The sequence below is a fragment of the Lissotriton vulgaris genome, chromosome 3_1, assembly GCF_964263255.1.
Source record: "Lissotriton vulgaris chromosome 3_1, aLisVul1.2, whole genome shotgun sequence".
In the NCBI taxonomy this organism is placed as follows: Eukaryota; Metazoa; Chordata; class Amphibia; order Caudata; family Salamandridae; genus Lissotriton; species Lissotriton vulgaris.
In genome coordinates, this window is record NC_141689.1 from 1,409,602,002 (window position 1) to 1,409,621,071 (window position 19,070).

The 19,070-nt window shown below is 47.8% G+C and overlaps 1 protein-coding gene across 4 annotated transcripts in view; it reads right to left on the minus strand.

Annotated features, from left to right (window-relative positions):
- WDFY3 (WD repeat and FYVE domain containing 3) overlaps positions 1-19,070 on the minus strand; it is a 2,050,643-nt gene that overhangs the window by 739,704 nt on the left and 1,291,869 nt on the right. For all 4 annotated transcript variants that reach the window (XM_086961876.1, XM_086961875.1, XM_086961873.1 and 1 more), the window contains one exon: positions 1,693-1,875. In XM_086961876.1, coding sequence (XP_086818002.1) covers positions 1,693-1,875 — 183 coding nt within the window. The remainder of the gene's footprint in view (positions 1-1,692; positions 1,876-19,070) is intronic.

Genomic DNA, 19,070 nt, shown 5'->3' on the forward strand with positions numbered 1-19,070 from the left:
TGGAGCTGATGCCCATGCTCAGTATTGTCCAAGGGAGGAGTCACCTATATCTTGACTACAAAGACTTCTCCAAGAAGAAAACAACCTGCAATCATCCGAGCCCAACACCAGGTGGCGATCTAATGCTAATTGTACGATCTGCAGCTCATATGCCTCGAACATGGAAATTAGCATCAAAGGGTCTAAGCTAGAATCACTTTAGGCTAATAGCAAGGTTAAATACAAGGGAAAAAGCCTTACCTTGGATAAAGGAAGGTATTTACTATCCACACCAACTCGAAAACGGCGACTACCCCATTACCTTCTCAGACCTCTAAACAAGACACAGCCTTAAAGACATCGAACTCTATAAGTTTCTGAAAATAAGGGCGGCCTTATCAAAGACGAAACTAAATACCTCCCAACCCTCAATCTTCCGTTGTGTCTCAAACATTAATAAACTAGGGCACCAAGTCATGCAGCTCTACACACTGTTACGTTCCAAAACCAACAAACGTATCCGAAAAAACTATTGCCTTTTGGGCCAAATAATCGAACACACCTCTCAACGATCAGGAATGGGCTACTATGTGGTCCTCGACCTCGCGTAATAAGATTACCCCAGTACTGGCACAAACTACATTTTGGCTGCTTCACAAGGCTTTTTGGACCCCAGCAAGACTACACTCACTAGGGCTCAGGGATGAATCACTCTGCTAGAACTGTAACAAAGAGAAGGGGGACCTTGCACACCTTATCTTCATTTGCCCAACACTCAAGGGATTCTGGAGGAAAACCTTTGATTTCATTAATGTGGTGTTTAAATGCAAACTACCAATGGAGTTCTCCACCCTCACCTCAGCATTCATGCGCTCGAATTTGAGAACTGAGCAAGACAAGGATTTAATGGACCTCTTATTGACCGTGGTTGTGAAAATGGTCCTAAACAACTGGAAGGACGCAAATAAAACCAGCTACAATGGATGGCTCAATTGGGTCACGCATCTTAGAGGAGCAGACAATAGCGCGCTACAGTCCTCACCCTGGAAAGCGTCCTCGAGAGGGTTGTGGGAAGCTCTGGACACTTATCTTGACATGTACGAACCCCCATAGACAGATGTAAATCAACAAATCGACCGCCGCCCAATTGTATGCTCTCTATCATAACACCGGTGGCCAGGCATCAGGCCTAAAATATTCTGAAAGTGTGTCAGATGGAACGTAATTTGTATAGCTGATGCAAATGTTATGTATAGCGCCTGATGTAATCCAGTATGCATAGCTGATGCCAATGTTAATGTACAGTGACTATATCTCTCTCTTGTCTGACCTATTCCTCTTCGGATTCACCACATATGTGTCTGTCCTTTCCTCTTACATCTCTTTCTCTCTCAAAAATCAACCTTAAGGGGCTAGCTATATATACTCCAATGAATAAACGACTATTACCCAAGCTGGGCTAACCCTGTAACAGTGGTTGTGATTGTATTCTATGTAAAAGCAAATTAAAAAAACAAATCATTTGTATCAGTGAAAAGTATCCAAACAAATGCAATGTAAATAAATTAAAGCAATTATAATAAAAATGAAGGTCATGTTGCAAAACAATTTCTATTCTGTATATATTTAGACTGTGGACATATTATTAAGTAAAAGTCAGAAAGATACACTTTGGAAATGGGTTCTTCAGAAACTGGAAAGATTAGACTTTACCCAAGTAACTTTGCCAAAATTTCGCAGTTGCTTCCTCAATAAGTGGCTTTATTTGTGAGATATCAATTTGTCCACGGTCATTGGTGAAAAGTGGCACTTTAAAGAGCTCCTCCAGAATTTGTTTCTTCAGGTGAACAAATTCCTTCCACACACGATTCACAGCCTTCACAACCAGCTGGCGTCCTAAATAATTAACCAAACAAGACAGTCATATCATTTATCACAAATAAAAAAAAAACACAGGAGTTAACAATGAAGTCTTATTTCCATGAATTAACATTTTACATCTATTATTCCATGGCTCTCTGTTTCTGAAATAGGTTTCCCAACCTCTAAATGGAAAAAACAATGGAAAATTAGCTTCTAACAGAAGTGGTTTTTCTATACTACACATAGCTCATATTGCAATTCTGTTTTTATAACAGCATGTATTTTATTCTCAGATAGAACAATTTGTCTGACTACAGGCTCCTCTCTCCACTCCACTCCCTTTCATCGGTTCCACCAACATGATCAGTCTACTACCACTGGAGCAGCGTAATTGAGTGCTTCACTATTCATATGCAATGCATATACTCAACGTATATTTAACAGTATTAATATGTTTGCACTATATTAACCAAGAGAGGTAAGTGGCTATATTTTCCGCAATAAGAGCCACCCTTATATCTAACTAAATTATAATTAATTTACTCACATTTAATAGAACAATGTATACATTCCTTAAATGTAATTAATGCATTCACTCATGCTAACTGTACTTGCTTGGAAGCCATTTTTGATCTAAAGGTTGGTCTACTTTGTAACCAGGCCACAGTTGCAAGCATATCACATTTATCAATGTTTTGCAAGTTTCCTGTTCTTTCCCCTCGGCAGGTGTCTTATTGCGTTCATTAAGTTGGATTAGGGTTATTGTTTGCGACTATTAGATAGCTGGTACATAAGTGGATTTTGCCCGTGGACATGAAGAAGCTTGGGCATGGGAGAGATCCTGCTATACCAGACAGACCTAACTGTTGCAGACTTCAAGGCTATGTAGATGTGCACCTCAGTGTAGAGAGCTGGGAAACTGGAGACTTTACCGGCTCCCAGAGAATAAGGATTCCTCATTGGTCCATTTGGTGGGAATTGATACTACAAGCTTTTCAAAACCTTCTGTCCTGTATTAATTACGTATTTTCACAGACTAGTTAGCAGATCCTGTTCATACTTCGCTAAGAGAAGACCTCTTCTCAGCTCTGCCTATTTCCCCTGCCCAGAGGATGGAACTTCATGCTTGAGTACTTGCACTTTTCTCTCACACATTAAACTAGGTTCTATGCATGCTGACACCTTTCTTGTACATATTCCCATGCCAATTTTGATACTTTATATATAAGACAAGGAAACTCCTTTATCGAACGTGATTGGTTGATATTGTGTCTGATACAAGTGATTATATTTTGCATCTTCATTCTCATAATATAAAAATTTAGATAGCATGATCATTTAATTAAGTATGCACTTGCAATATATTTGCTACAATTTTGCTAACTGGTTTCACTCATAATCTTGACTAACTTTGCAAATAAAACCCTCATGGTTTTGACATCACCTTCTCTGTCATTTTTGTGGAGCCACATTGGTTTCACTGTGCTTGAAATGTATTGCTGAAATTAGCTCCCTTCTTACTCTTCAAGTCGACAATCAAAGGTCCATACGGCCAATGTGAAGTCCTATTGCTGACTTCACTCAGCGACTGAGATAGAAGGATGTCCGCACCATCAACTGTTCTCAAACAGAGGCTGGTTTGTCACTGAAGAGTAGGGAATGAAAATATTCCATAAAATACATAGAACTTGCCCAAGTCAGTCCTTGCCCCCATATTCCATGGCCAAATTTGAAAGATAGGCAGTGTTTTGGCCGTTCAGAATGCAGTTGTGGTGGCTGAAGCGGGAGTAGAAATAGGGTTGTGCAACACAACTGTACACAGCAAGCTTGTGGTGTTGTGTCAATAGAGTGTGTTCTGAATTGTATCAATGTCTTTGGCTTAGTTGTGTAAATGTATAGGCACTTGGTGTTGAGCAGCTGAAGTTATCGGACTAATCGCAGTCCAAGATTCCGAGATACATAAGGTTTGTAATGTTGGTTTGTGAGGTACCATCAATTACAAAGTGAAGATAAGGATGTGTAATTGGCTGTTGCGAGTGTCCTAATAGTGGTTGGTGTTGGTAGATCATGATGCTTCCTTTGCGTTACTAACTACATTAGTCAAGGTGATATCCCGTTAGCTGAGGTATCGCTTGTGTGTGTGCTAACGTTTGAAAGCGTTATTCCCAGTTATCCCTTGAATGAGTGGCTTAAATTCTTAAGGGGAGCAGACAACAATAATTTTTGTTTGCTTTGGAGTTTAAAAAAAAAAGTTAGTATCCACAAAACAATTGTAAAGGAGGGGGAGCAGCTGCGAGGTGCTGTATTCCACCCATCAGGTACCGCACTGGTATTCGTGGGTTGGGGTAGGTGCCATTCTGGTATTTTTTGCTGTGTCATCAGGTGCTGTGTTGTGATAGATTCGTAAAGAGTACCACACTGAGATTGAATACTAATACTGCTAAATACTGCTTTGTAATTTGGTGTAAATCGCTGCTTATTTAAATTCAGACTGTTTATTACTGACTGTTGAAAACAACAACAAAAATGAAATGTTTTAGGGCACCAAGACAATGGTTCTAATCCTCTTGACTTCAGTGGGCCCCCCGCAGAATCATTACTGGAAGTACGTTTTTTTCATTCCATTTCCTAGCTATAACATCCTTGTAGCCTTTGGTTTGTTTGGTAGATTTAGGAGTTTTTTTAAAATTTTATTTCCTACCTGTATCCTGTAGGAGTGGGTGTATAAGTAGGTTAGTGGGCTTGTAAGCCTCTGGGTGAGTCTGTGAGGAAATACGGGCTAATCCGAACGGACTTACCGGGATATCGCCCTGGGGAGAATTGCCACGTCAGGGTGTATGGCGAAACCGGGACTACAATAAACTACCACGACCATGCTCCTCTCATTTACAGCAAAACGCCGGCGTCGACCGTGACCCGGAAGTGACCCAGGAGGAAACCGAAAACGCTTCCCTGAGTCCAATGAAAGGAAACGTACCCCAAGGGAGGTGTCAGAAACCAGTTGCGCGCTGGAGACAGGAAGCACGTTGAGTGAAGACGGACCCTGGGAGTGGAAACCCGAAGACGCGGGACCAGAGAGAGAAGAAGGTGACCCGAGAGAGAAGACCCGGGACCCGAGAGAGAAGACGGGGGACCCGAAGCTGAAAACGAAGAACCGGACGAAAGCTGGTGTGAAGATTGGTGGTGTCCGGAGGATGCTGGGGAGCGGATGCAACTCTGGAGAGTAGCGGCGGAGCCGGTGAGTGACAGCGGCTCAGGGAACGGTGGGGTGTGGGAAGCGGGTGGTGAAACCGAGACGGGGAAGGGGTAGCTCTGCAGCAGCCTAACGTTACCTGTGCCTCGGGGTAAACGTGCATGTTTTTTTCTGAAAGTTCACAACTTTACGACCTACACCATTTCCTAAAAACCTTAGGCACTAACTCAACTGTCTTCCCCTCACTGTCCCGCCGTCCGGTTATCTTAGACACGAAATAAAACCACTCCTCTCCCACTCGCTACTAAGACTATCTACACAGAAAGGTGTGGTGACGGTTTACAAACGTTTACTGAATCGATTCCTTATCTCACGGCCTCCTCCTCTTCTTCCCCTCCTATGAGCCTTCGGGGAGACCACCCTTCCACCGTACAAGAGGAACAAGAACAACTCTACACGAGATCCTTGTCAAGCTCAGCTTCATCCACGAACACTTTGGAAGAGGAATCAGAAGAATAACCCCATAGTACTTCTGTCATTGCTACTAGTGCAAATAAAAATCCTCTTTTACATCCTTTAATAAGACCTCCTCGCCGGTTTATCAAATCCGCCCTCCCACAGGGTTCGTAAGTATCGGAGTGGGTCTGGGAGTGGGTGCATGAGTCTGAGTTGGTCTATAAATGGTAACTAGGCGTCGCTGTAACGTTTATTTTTTCAGCGAATATATATCTTGCGGGGCGCAAGTTATAGTTTTTCAGTGAATATATATAAATATATATTCACTGAAAAAAAATAAAGGTGCAAAACACTAGAACAGGGGTATAGGGCCAAGAAAGCTGCACTTTATCCAATGTTTTGTGGTACAATAAGTTTGTTGTGGGTGCTAGGAACCTGAAGTCATATACCCCTAGACTCCCAACATTATTACAATCCAGCACAATGGTTCAGCACCCCACACAAAGTACAGTTCACAGTAATAGTCAAAAAAGTAATTAGGAAGAAACAATTCAGTAGGACTTAAAGTCTTCTTTCTTGCTTTTATTGAAAGTCTTCATGTAAAAAAACGTAGCCAACGCGTTTCGTCCGTAGGACTTCTTCAGGGCGAAAGATATTGAGGACGTTTTTGTCAATGGTTTTCTCTCAAGACTTTTTTTTATATATTTTCAGAGCTTCAGGTGTAAATGGCATTAATGGCCTTATTATGGAGAACAGTAGTCAAATCCTTTTTCTCAAAACTTTATATTCAGAACTTCAGGTGTGCGAGGCATAAATGGCCTTATTATGAAGGATAGCAGTCAAATCCTTCTGTGCATCATAATCAGTAGGCCATCAGGGAAGTTTTTTTCATTGTCCATAACCCATTTGTATGGTATTCGAAAATATCTTGTTTTCGATCACAAGCAGCGTGTGCGTTCTCCCTCGGTCCCAGTCTCGTCCCAGTTTAGTATGTCTAAACATGGTTATAGTATTAAACACTGATACAGTGTAAGTAACCCCAAGAAACAGAAAATCATGCCATCTAAGAATAACCCATCAAAAAACATTAACACACAAAACCAAAATCCCACTGATGAGAAACAGCAACCTTCAGATGGAAAGACTTCTGGAGACTTTTAAAAGGCACTGAACTACTGACAATGTAGACTGATAAAAAGCTAAGAGTCTACCCATAGCCCGACAATGAGCTTTAAGAAAACACTTAACATAATGAAACCCAGTAGATGAAGATATACAATTGCATGCATGACAAATTTGGGAAAAAGCCTGTGGAATGGTGGAAATCCTTTCAGAAAGAGGGTCTGTTTTGCTCTGCCCTGTAGCCAGCATGGCACTGATAAACTGCACTTGCTGCTCAAATTCAAATAAGGTGTTACAAAGTTGAAGGAAAAGCAGCGGGCGGAACTCCTGAAGATGAGCAAACGTCTTTGACGGTGAATAGAATTTAATGTGCCAATCTTCAAAATAGGGAGGACAAGCATGTTCTTAAGGTGCAAATCTGATGTCACCACTCAAATCATGGTTATGAAACCCATTGGTGCTGGGGTAAGGTCAAAGGGATGGGCTAGCAATTGAAAATAGGCTCTATGAAGCCTGAAATGAAAAAGGTGCTGGTGATAACACCGTTTAGAAATGTGTACAGATTCATCCTGAAAATTCCATTAAAAAAAGCAATCATAATGCCCCTATTTAATAAGCAATCTGCAGAACCAGAGGACAGAGCAGACTACAGGCCCTTTTCAAACCTGCCTTTCATCAGAAGAATCATGGAAGGGAGGTGATAAGACACTGACATAATTTGTAAATGCAAATAACATTCTTCATGACAGGCAATCTGACTTCAGACTGAGGGGAAGTGTTGACTCTGCAACACTTGGCATTGAAGAAAAATAAGCCAACAGGACCAGTAAACTGCATGATAAATAATCACCTGCTTTTCAACAGAACAATCATGGAAGGGAAGGCAATAAGTCAATTGCAAGTAATCAAGGATAAATGCCATTCTTCACAACAGAAAATTAGATTTCAGACTGAGGAGAGGTAATAAAACAGAAAAAGTTGACATTAATAAAGAGCATTTTCTTTGACAAGGGACAATCACAAATCCTAATCTATCTGCATCTATCAGAAACCTAATATAACATGGATTGCAAATTGTTCAATAGAAGTGTATGGAAAAAGGGGCCAGGATCACCAGCATGACCTTTTAATGGCTGTCATAATTTCTGTCAGACAGAAGTCAGCAAATTAGATTGGTTTGTCTACTTCGATAGTTCAAAAGATAGCTTCTGTTGGGGGGTCTCATAGAGACTTCCTTTGGCACCTTTATTTTTCAATATTTACCTGTGACCTCTGGCCAAGATGTTTTGAAACGCAAACCTTCAGCTCCAAATGTACGGAGATGACATCCAACTACACATCTGGTTGGTACCTCCGAAAGACAGATTAGAGGCATCACCATATACTTAATACATGTGCACCAGTGTATCAAGGACAGCTGTTTGTGCCAAAACAGCTGTAAGATCAAAGTGCCTAGAGTAGGAGAACCTTGAAATAACGAGGTAATATTCATGGAGCCAAACAAATTGGAAGAAACTAACTCCTGCTCAGACATTCGAGAACCTAGGATTTGGCTTTGACAAGAAACTCTCTTTATTAGTAAATCGCAATAGTAGTGAGAAAATGCCAGCTTCTTCTCCTTCTTCTAAGAACTCCCTCACAGGTACTGCACAACACTGAACAGGCGAGGAATTGATGTTATCAAGACTCGATTACAGAAGTGCTGCCTATGCCAGAGCCTCGAAGAAAGCAACTGCACAATTGCAGAGATTTCAAAGTGAAACAATCAGACTCTGTTTCAACTTAAAGAATTCAGACCATATCTTTACAGTCCTGAAAGACATTTGCGAGTTCTCAGTAACAAAACATCTGTTCAGCTGCAGCTCTTCAGTGAGGAGCGCCGCCCCACTGCTCTTTGTGCAGTAGAAAAAGAAAAAATAAGATAACACAATGTTATTATCATTTTATTTTTCTGAGGCAGTTTTGTGGGTTGGGGCTGGGCTGTCGTTATAGCCAGCAGAAGGAGGAGTGGTTGGGCACTTGCGTGCATGTCGATTTCGTTAGCTGTCCTGGGGCAACCAAACAGTCACGTGCACTTAGCATGTTCTCCAAAGGGCTGTAATGCACAGCCTGGTGGGGAATATGCAAAGGCTCGCCCTATCTCTCTGAGTGCTGAACTATATATTTACAGAGTTTACAGAGTTTCTTCTCACATTACTTGGACAACTGCAGCCTTAAATGAAAGGAAAGCAATTCAGATTTAAAAAAGCTAAATGCAACTGTAAGAAGCATGGAGTGAGGTGTAACTAGGCATTCACTGTGCCCTGACTTCAGGAACCATCCGACTCGGTCTGTGTTCAAGAAAACAATAAAAACAAGTCTGTTCAAAGAGGCATTCCCCTCTGTCTAAAAGGTTCAAGTATAACCCTGCCCACTGTTGGGATTCAGCTCTAAAGAGTGCAAAACAAGTGTTCAAGTCTGTAACTAAGCAACCACCCAGCAATCTCTGTCCCTTTCATGGACACAACTGGGGAAGAGGTCCGTGCTACAGTAGAATTATTTCTCAGAGCGGACGAGTGATATAAAATAGCTCCCTACACAAACCAGCATGAGCCAGTACATTTAAATAAATAAATCAATAGAACCAGACAATAATTAATTACTGAGCCTAAAGTTTTAGTACCAAAGTAATCATTCTAGATTTGTCTTTCCTGAACAACTTATTTAAAACCCTCAGGTCCTAAATAAGCGCTCCATTCTTCAAAATGGCTAGTAAATCCGTAGAGTAGCACTCTCACTATCAATTAATCCAAGGTTCTCCAGTATTGGAACGTTCACAGATTCACATGCTTGAAACATTCTCTTTAATCGAGATGGGAGTCCCAGGGTACATTATGATAGCAATGCTAAGTTAAACATAGGCTAGAAAGTCCCAAGGCCTGTTAATTTTGTGCCATTACATAGTCATTGTTTAAAAAAGCGACCAATCCATCCACGGACCGGGACGCCTCCTCCCCCACCTTGGCCCCCTCCTTGATCGACCTGGGGAGTGTCCCTGGGCCGGACGTAAGCCTACGTAAGGCAAGATTGGACTCTGACCTGTCTGGCAGCCCCGTGATCCGCGGATCTGTTGATGGAGAGAGGGAGTGATTAAAGCCATGAACTATATGCCTGGTCTTCATCGGATGGGTCCCACCTCGCTGGGCCCACTTTAGCTACGTCGAGCGGTGCCCTACCCGGCTCCCAGGGAGGGCCGCTCAACGGTCCACCTCCCAGGGGATGCCCGGATTGTCATGTCTTGCTTCCCTTGTTCGCGCTCCTGCTTTACTCCTAATCCTTTCCAATCTTCTGTATCCAATGCAGGACTGAGATTGTTACACCCACTCAATTTCGCACTTACAGCTCCTTCTGTTCATAGCTGTTGGTAATCATCCTATAATTTGGAGGGGGGCCTCCTTAGCCAAGCTCTTGACTATTACTCTTTCTCCCTACTAACCGTTTTAGTTTAGTGCATCACCTCTAGTGGGGCAGTTGTTAGTTTGGGAATTGAGGCAACAGATGCTTCCTGTTTCGAAGTGTAGGGTGGGGGGAGTTTGGGGGTGTGGGGAGTCCATTGTCTCCCAACAGTTTGTTACTCTTAGCTGCCTACGGGCCGCTTTTTGGTTCTGTTCCGCTTGGCCACTCATGGGCCGTTGTTGGTGCTGCCCACGGGTCGCTGGTTGCAGCTCTCCTTCTTGGCGATATTTTGCGGGTGGATCCACACCTGACATGCAGCTCCTTGTATCCACTACTTTGTTATTTTCGGCTTTCTACGGGCTGCCACTGGGAGCGGCTTCGGGCAGCCGCCCCCCTCCTTGGGTCTCCAACACTGTCGATCCACTCACCGACCCCGGCATTCCCCTCTGATTCTGCATATGGATGTCTGCCCTTCCCTAATTGGGTTTGCTCTTCGGTGTTCTCCCGCCCCCCCCACGTCTCATTCCCCCTGATGGCGTACACGCTCACTAGGCCCCTCCACATTCTCTCCTGGAACGGCAATGGCCTCCTAGACCGCATTAAACATACGGCCATCCTCCGTGCTGCCCATCGCCACACAGCAGACGTCCTCCTCCTCCAGGAGACACACCTCTTAGGTACACAATGTAACTTCCTAGCCTGCTACGGCTTTGCCCCTTAACCGAGGCTAAAACAGATCTGCAGGGCCGGTATGTGGTGGTATCGGGTGTTGTGGAAGGGTGCCCCCTAAACCTCTTGAGTCTCTACATCCCCCCCACCCTCCTGTCCCCGACACTTCAACATCTCACGCAGGTAGTTTCCTCCCTCCAGCAGGTTCTCACGGTAGTTGGGGGAGACTTCAACGCCATCATGCAGCCTCATGGTGATACGACCGGGACTCTATTCGTGGCCCGGATCTCTTCTGCTACTATTCTGTAAAGCTGGGCCTCGGCTCTGGGACTTTGTGATTTGTGGCGGGTCTGGAACTCCCGCACAAGTCAATACACTCATACGTTGGCCTCCCACCATACCCACTCCCGCATCGACCTCCTTCTGCTACCGGCCACCGACTGTCAACTGGTTTTGGGCGCTGCTATTCTACCCAGGGGACTGTCCAACCACTCTCCTGTCTCCCTCCAGCTTGGGTCCTCCCCAACGGGTCCACGGGCGGTCTGACGTCTAAATGCCGGGTTCCTGCAGGACTCTGTCCTGGTGGAATCCCTGGTCAAGAACTCAGCCACTATTTCTCCACCAAGGAGGGTTCGGTTCCCTCGCCGGGGACGCTGTAGGAGGCGGGCAAGGCCGTGATCCGCGGAGTGGCCAGCGGGTTGGTCCACGCGAAAAGTTCGGAGCAGATGGCCTAACTCACGCAACTGCAGTCCCTGTTAGCTGAACAGTCCTCAGACGAGCACTCTGACTCCTCCCGGCAACTGGCAGTGGTTCGCGAGGAGATCCGTCGGATCTCGCTGGACTTGGCCAAAATGTTGTGGCGCTCGTCAGTGGCGCTGGTGTATGGGTGGGGGGGACAAGAACGGCAAGCTCCTCTACAATTTGGTCTCTTATCCCAAAATCAACCGCATTATTCCGGAGGACCGAGCCCACGATGGCACCCTCCATGTGACTTCCTTGGTCATAGCAAGAACTTTTGCACACTTCTACGCTGCTCGACCCTCGGACGCGCCTCTGACTGACTTGCTGGACGGGGCTGACGTCCGATTGCCTTCTCTCCCCCAGGATACTGCGGAAGCTCTGGACCACCCCTTCACTTTGGAAGAGAGTACCCACAGGAATACTACGCTGCCTTCCGTGACATCTTGGCTCCCCGACTGCTTGACCTTTTCCGTCATGTAGCGGAAACTGGCTCTTTCCCCCCCAACCCCCTCCAAAAGCCCCCCCAAGTCGGACCTGGCCACGATAGTGGTTATCACGAAGACCCAGCCGCCTTCTCTGAGCTGTGCGGACTACCGCCCAATCTCGTTTATCAATACAGAGATTAAGCTCTTCGCCACAGTCTTGGCCCAGAGGCTCCGGCCTCTCCTACAAAAGCTGGTCCACCCCTACCAGTGCGGGTTCATGCCGGCTAGGGGTACCCGCCACTGTATCCGTCGCCTTCACCTGGCCCTGGCCCTGGCCCTGGCCCACCGTGCTCGACTGACCCCATACCTGGCCCTTTTCCTCGACTTCGAAAAGGCCTTTGACACAGTGCACTAGGAATACCTGCAGGACGTGCTGGGGTGATGGGCTTCGGCCCCTTGTTCCGCCGCCTCATCAAGGTCCTCTATGCCAACCCCGAGCCCGGGTGCTTATTATCGGAGAGCTCTCCGAGGCCTTCCCGATCGGCATGGGTACGCGTCAGGTGTGCCCCCTCTCGCCACTCCTGTTCACGTTAGCGATGGAGCCCCTGGCGGCGCTCATCCGGCGAGACCCCCTTATTCAGGGTTGGACCTGGAATGAGAGCCACGTCGACAAAATAGCTCTTTATGCAGACGACGTGCTTCTCTACCTGGCGGATCCAGTGGATCGGGCCCCAGGTGTTTGCAGGTCCTCTCGGCCTTTGAGGTCTTCGGACTTCGTCTCAATGCGGCCAAGTCCACGTTGGTCCCGCTGCACCCCTCCAGAGATTGTTATGACTGGCAATCAACTATTCCCCTCAGGCGCCATTCGGTCAAGTACCTCGGGGTATGGGTGGCTCTCTTGCCGGAGCTTAAGTGGGCCCTAAACATCACGCCCTTGGTCGACCGGATGAAGGCAGATCTTAAGAGATGGCAGGCTCTCCCCCTCAACCCCCTGGGTAGGAGCGCGCTCTTCAAAATGATGGTCCTCCCCCGTTTCCTTTATATATTGCAGAACATCACCATCCCTCTCCCGCGCCCTTGGTTCCGCGAACTCGACGGGACCCTATCCCGGTTTCTTTGGGGAGGCGGGCGACCTCGTATATCCCTAGCACACAGCCGCATTCCCCCCTTTGATGGAGGCATGGGGGTGACCCACCTCCACCTTTATTACCTTGCCACTAAACTCATCGTTATCTATGACTGGTATGCGGGCGGCTGGTCCGACCCAGCCTACCGGGTGGAGCTTGAAGACGCAATGGACTTCCTACAGGTTCAAGCCCTCCTGTACGGCAGTCCGGTGCCATGGACAATGGCCCCGGTCACTAGAACGGTGTTCCTGGCCTGGCGTACCGCCCTGCGACACGTGGGGTGGGACCAGAAACTCACTCGGCAGACACCACTCTGGCATGGAACCTGGCTGCGGGAGGTCTCGTCCTTGAAGGGGTTCCGACGCTGGGACCTTATTGGAATCTCGGTGCTCGGGGATGTCTGGGTGTGGGACCCTATCCATTCATTTGCAGACCTACAACAACACCATGCCCTTCCCCACTCCCAGCACTTTTGCTACCTACAACTATGCCACGCCCTCTAAACGCATCTCTCCTCACCTGTTTCCCTTCCAGAGTTTAGCCCGCTAGAGGCCCAGGTGATGATGGGGAATCTGGGCAGAGGAGGAGTGTCCCGCATCTACCGCTCCCTGATTAATAATGGCCCGCTTCCCTAGACCGGCTTTGTGCTCGCTGGGAGGAATGGGTGGGCCCCCTGGAGGAGGCAGATTGGAGAGATGCCGTTATGGCGCCCAGAACCCTGACCGCATCCTCTTCGGATTGCCCGAGATGCTGCATGGCCTCTGCGGATTTTGATCATATGGTGTGGCTCGGGAGGGGGGGTGGGGGTTGCTGGAGCTCACACAGGCCCTGGGATGGGTGGTCCCACACGATCCACTGTGGCTGCTGCTGGAGGTCTTTGACGGTCTAGATGGCTCTAGGATGAACAAACATCTCTTGGGGGCAGCAGTGGCGGTGGCCAAGAGAGACATAGCGCTGCACTGGTCACGGACCAAGGCGCCAACTGTGGGGGGCTGGAGGAGAGGGGTGGACTGGTGCGGGACCCAGGAGGAGGCCCTATTTGACGCCCGAGGGTGCCTGGAATTATTTCACAAAGTGTGGGGGAAATGGTTCAATATGATACCGCCATGATTTTCTGTTGCTCTTATGTACTGCGCTATGCTGCAACTGCTAGGCAAGGTGTGATGCTGGACTGGATTGGACTGATCCTACCTGTATCTTTTATTGCTGTAGGAATACTTAACTTATGCTGCACCACACTTACTTCTTCCCTCGTACTAGACTTAGGTTAGGTACATCGGGGTAGGCGTATTTTAGAAACACCAGTTGAGTACTTTTAGTCTTTATTTATTGATGTATGTATTTTATGGCTTAGAAACCATACCATGCTTTTACAGTATTATTTTATAATACTCTTCTTGCTGTACGCATTATACTTTACAGCCAGTATTACGATTGTAGCAGTTCATTTCTTCTGCATGAGAAAGAAGACTGTTCAATAAATATTTTTTATTGAAAATGCCTGTCTCTCTATTTCTCTGCACCTCTGATGAAATGAAGCATGTACGAATGACTGAGTAAAATATCTATATATTGTTTCCACGACTCTGAAGATCAGTTTCAGCTTGGGGAAACAAAGTGGTCATGTTTATGCGGTTGTCAGAAACTAATCCCGCCTTGTGAACTCGAGAAAGTTTCTAGTGACCTCTGAGCTAGCTGGCACTCACAATTAAGTTTAATATATTCTATAGAGACCTAGTAGACATAAGTCCTACGTCACATCTATAGTATATATTATTCCAATGCGCAGAGCCTATTGGGAATATAGGAACTACACTACAGTTAATAATTATTGACATAATCGGATCCAAATATCCTTGGGTTAGAACTTAACTGGAAGTGTTGCATTATACATTTCAGATTGAGTGATACAGCATGCCAAATGATTGAGACACACTTCGGTCTTTTGAAGCCTACCCATAACCATCCACGCTCTCCTTTTTAGGTTTCGCTGGGGGGCGGAGCCGTTAGGCTCCTCCTCCAGAGAAATCTATTGAGTACAGTAAGGCACTATGGAACACGCCCCCCGTCCCATTGGCTAGCTCCATAAATGGAGCCTAGCCATTGGACGAGGGGCCTGTCCATCAATGCCGGACCAGACACGGGGGCGTTCCCGAGATTCTTTGGCTTTTGCCGACGTCACGCGACGCCGGGAACGCCCCCGTGTCTGGTCCGGCCGGGCCGTGCTTGCTGCTGTCCTGCCTTGTGTCCCTCCTCCCGCCGTCCCCACGTTTCCCGCCTCCCTCCCGCCGTCCGTTCCTCTCGTGTCCTTTCCCGCCCCTTTCCCGCCCCCCTCCCGCCCCCTGTGTCCTCTCCCGCCCCCTCCCGCCGTCCGTTCCTCTCGTGTCCTTTCCCGCCCCCCTCCCGCCCCCTGTGTCCTCTCCCGCCCCCTCCCGCCGTCCGTTCCTCTCCCGCCTGTCACGTGGATAACTAGTTGTGAGGTACTTGGTGCAGCCGCGCGCGCCCTTTACTGCCCCTGAAAATCTTGCATCTTTATACAGAGAACTGCTGTGTTGCACGAGACGCAAGTGGATGGGTTTAAGCTACGGCAACAAATGACTGTCGGACCAAAGCCAAAACTGAACCCGCCTGCAGGATCCATCCGGTGATTGGTGGAGGTGTTTACGCACGCCTATTCTGCCGCCTTCTTTCCCCTGAAGCATGGATGCCTCCTGCACGCTGCACGGAACATGGCTTGCTGTTTACACCCAGCTCCGCCCCCTTCGGAGGCCAGCCCCTTGCTGTGTCCTGGTCCCGCTGCTGAATGAGCTGTGTCCGAGGTAGTTGAACAGCATTGGAAGGAGTGGAGCGGCGGTGGGTGCGAGAACCGCGGTGCGGGGTGAGTACCGCTGCTGCGGGTGGCGTCCCTCCAGTGGCGTCTGGTGTGCGGCTGCTGCTGAGAGTGCAGTGAAGGGCCTTGCATTGGAGGGAGTGGAGCGGCGGTGGGTGCGAGAACCGCGGTGCGGGGTGAGTACCGCTGCTGCGGGTGGCGTCCCTCCAGTGGCGTCTGGTGTGCGGCTGCTGCTGAGAGTGCAGTGAAGGGCCTTGCATTGGAAGGAGTGGAGCGGCGGTGGGTGCGAGAACCGCGGTGCGGGGTGAGTACCGCTGCTGCGGGTGGCGTCCCTCCAGTGGCGTCTGGTGGCGGCTGCTGCTGAGAGTGCAGTGAAGGGCCTTGTAGCAGCCTCGTGTTGTTGGTGTCACCGTCCCTATGCGCAGTGAAGGGCATTGTAGGTGCCTCGTGGTGTTGGTGTCACTGTCCCTGTGTGCAGTGAAGGGCAATGTAGGAGCCTCGTGGTGTTGGTGTCACACTCTCTGTCTGCAGTCACAGACTGATACGCCCCTCTGCCACGGCGTCATCACTGCACTCTGGAAGTGCCGCAGTTGTGGCCTCTGCTTAGGTTAGTGCATTGTAGCAGAAGCCGCAGAGCAGGAACAATGCCAGGCCCCTTAAATGACCACCTCACTGAGGTACCCTGTTATTGAAAGACATGCGTCGCTGTATTATTAATCACTGGTTCCTATGATGCATTTGTCCAGAAGCCCTACGTCAAGTCACCGTGACTCAGAGGCCCATATATTATTTATGTGATGGTGGGCCCATGTTTTATGATCCAGGCATTCAACCGGCAACTTCTGCCCCCACACACTCACACTCACACTGTAACATAACCTCCCGTGCATTCACCCTGCACCGTATGCTCCAGCACACTGACCCTCCTTGTCTGCTCCCACACACCCACTCTGCACCGTCTACTCATACGTACTCAGCCTGCAGTGTATGCTCTCCTGCAATTAATGTGCACCATATGCTTTCACACACTCACTCTGCACCATCTGCTCCTGTGCACTGACCTGGCACTGTCTGTTCTTGCGCACTCACCCTGCACTATATGCGCCCACTCATCCTGCAGTCTATGCTCCCCTGCAAACAATGCGCACCATTCGTTTTCATGCACTCACTTTGCACCATCTGCTCCTGCGCACTCACCCTGCCTCGTTTGCTCCTGGCACTCACCCTTCATCGTCAGATCCCATGCACTCACCCTGCATAGTCTGCTCCTGACACTCACCCTTCATCGTCTAATCCCACCCACTCATCCTGCATAGTCTGCTCCTGACACTCACTTTTCATTGTCTGATCCCACCCACTCACCCGGCATAGTCTGCTCCTGACACTCACCCTTCATCGTCTAATCCCACCCACTCACCCTGCATAGTCTGCTCCGGACACTCACTTTTCATTGTCTGATCCCACCCACTCACCCGGCATAGTCGGCTCCTGACACTCACCCTTCATCGTCTAATCCCACCCACTCATCCTGCATAGTCTGCTCCTGACACTCACTTTTCGTTGTCGAATCCCACCCACTCACCCTGCATAGTCTGCTCCTGACACTCACCCTTCATCGTCTAATCCCACCCACTCACCCTGCATAGTCTGCTCCTGACACTCACTTTTCATTGTCTGATCCCACCCACTCACCCTGCATAGTCTGCTCCTGACACTTCACTTTTCATTGTCTGATCCCACCCACTCACCCTGCATAGTCTGCTCCTGACACTCACTCTTCATTGTTGGATCCCACTCACTCGTTCTGAATTGTCTGCTCCCATGCACTCATCCTGAATTGTCTCTTCCCATGCACTCATCCTGAATTGTCTGCTCCCATGCACTCATCCTGAATCGTCTGCTTCTGACACTCACTCTGAAACATCTGCTTCTGACAGTCATCCTGCATCATCGTCTCCCGCCCATGCACTCACCTCACAACATCTGCTTTTGACAGGGATACTGCATCATCTGCTCCCGTGCACTCACCCCACAACATCTGCTTCTGACAATCATCCTGCTTCATCTGCTCCCGTGCACTCACCCCACAACATCTGCTTCTGACAGTCATCCTGCATCATCTGCTCCCGTGCACTCACGCCACAACATCTGCTTCTGACAGTCACCCTGCACCCTCTGCTGCCGCACACTAACCCTGCACCCTCTGCTGCCGCACACTCACCCTGCATCCTCTGCTCCAATGCTCTCACCCTGCACTGAATGGGAACCCGCACTAACCCTAAGTGGCGGCTGACACAAGTAAAGAGTGGCGGAGGAGGTGCGGGGGAGTGTACAGCGGGTGGAGTGCACAGCAGGGGTTTTCATAAAAAAAGACTTACCTGGTTTGTGGATCACTCGCTGCATCTAATTAGCTTGTAGAGGTCTCACTGCCGTCCCGCCCCCTTGCTGTCCTTACTGGGTCTTCATGACCCTCATTTGCCTCCCCCCCCCTTTTTCCCCACTGATCTTTGTTTCAAATATCTGTTATGGCTCTTAACACTGAACGAGTGTCGCTCCGAGACTGGGATTACATAGGGACCTTTAGAGGCTCTAAACACGTAAGATTTTGGTGCCCCATATATTTCTAATTCCAAAAATAATCAATAACTTGTAAACTAACATTTTATTATTTCACAATGAAATAAAACTTCGAGTAAGATGGATAAAGTTTGTTTTTGTATACTTCCACTTTATAGGTTCAGCTGCACCATTTGCAAGTTTGCATTATATGGTTCATGGTAAATCCGGCAATTGAAAATGTCTGTGGTGTCCCTTTTCCCTTGATGCCCTAAGCACATGCTTATTTTGCTTAATCCAGCCCTGCGCACACGCATTCAGAATATTTTAGAAGAGAATGGTGCATGTGTACCTGTCCTGAGCATATTGAGCTGTGCTGATCCAAAATACAGTGATATTATGGGTATTGCTACTTCTAAATCCATGGAAACCCCAAGAATCAACACAAACAGTAGGCAAGTCTCCCTGTCCTAGCAGCAGGGCTTTCAGGATGCTGACATGGAGTATCGTCTAAGTGAGAATTTGTGTCAGAACTCAAGTATTCATTTGTTTATCCACCTATACAGTACTCTGAGACTTGAGCACATTCCAGATATGTCTGTAATCTACTTGTCAGTCATTCCTTAACTGTACATATTCTGTGAGCGCTGAAAGTTTGTTTTTGTTTTTGTTTA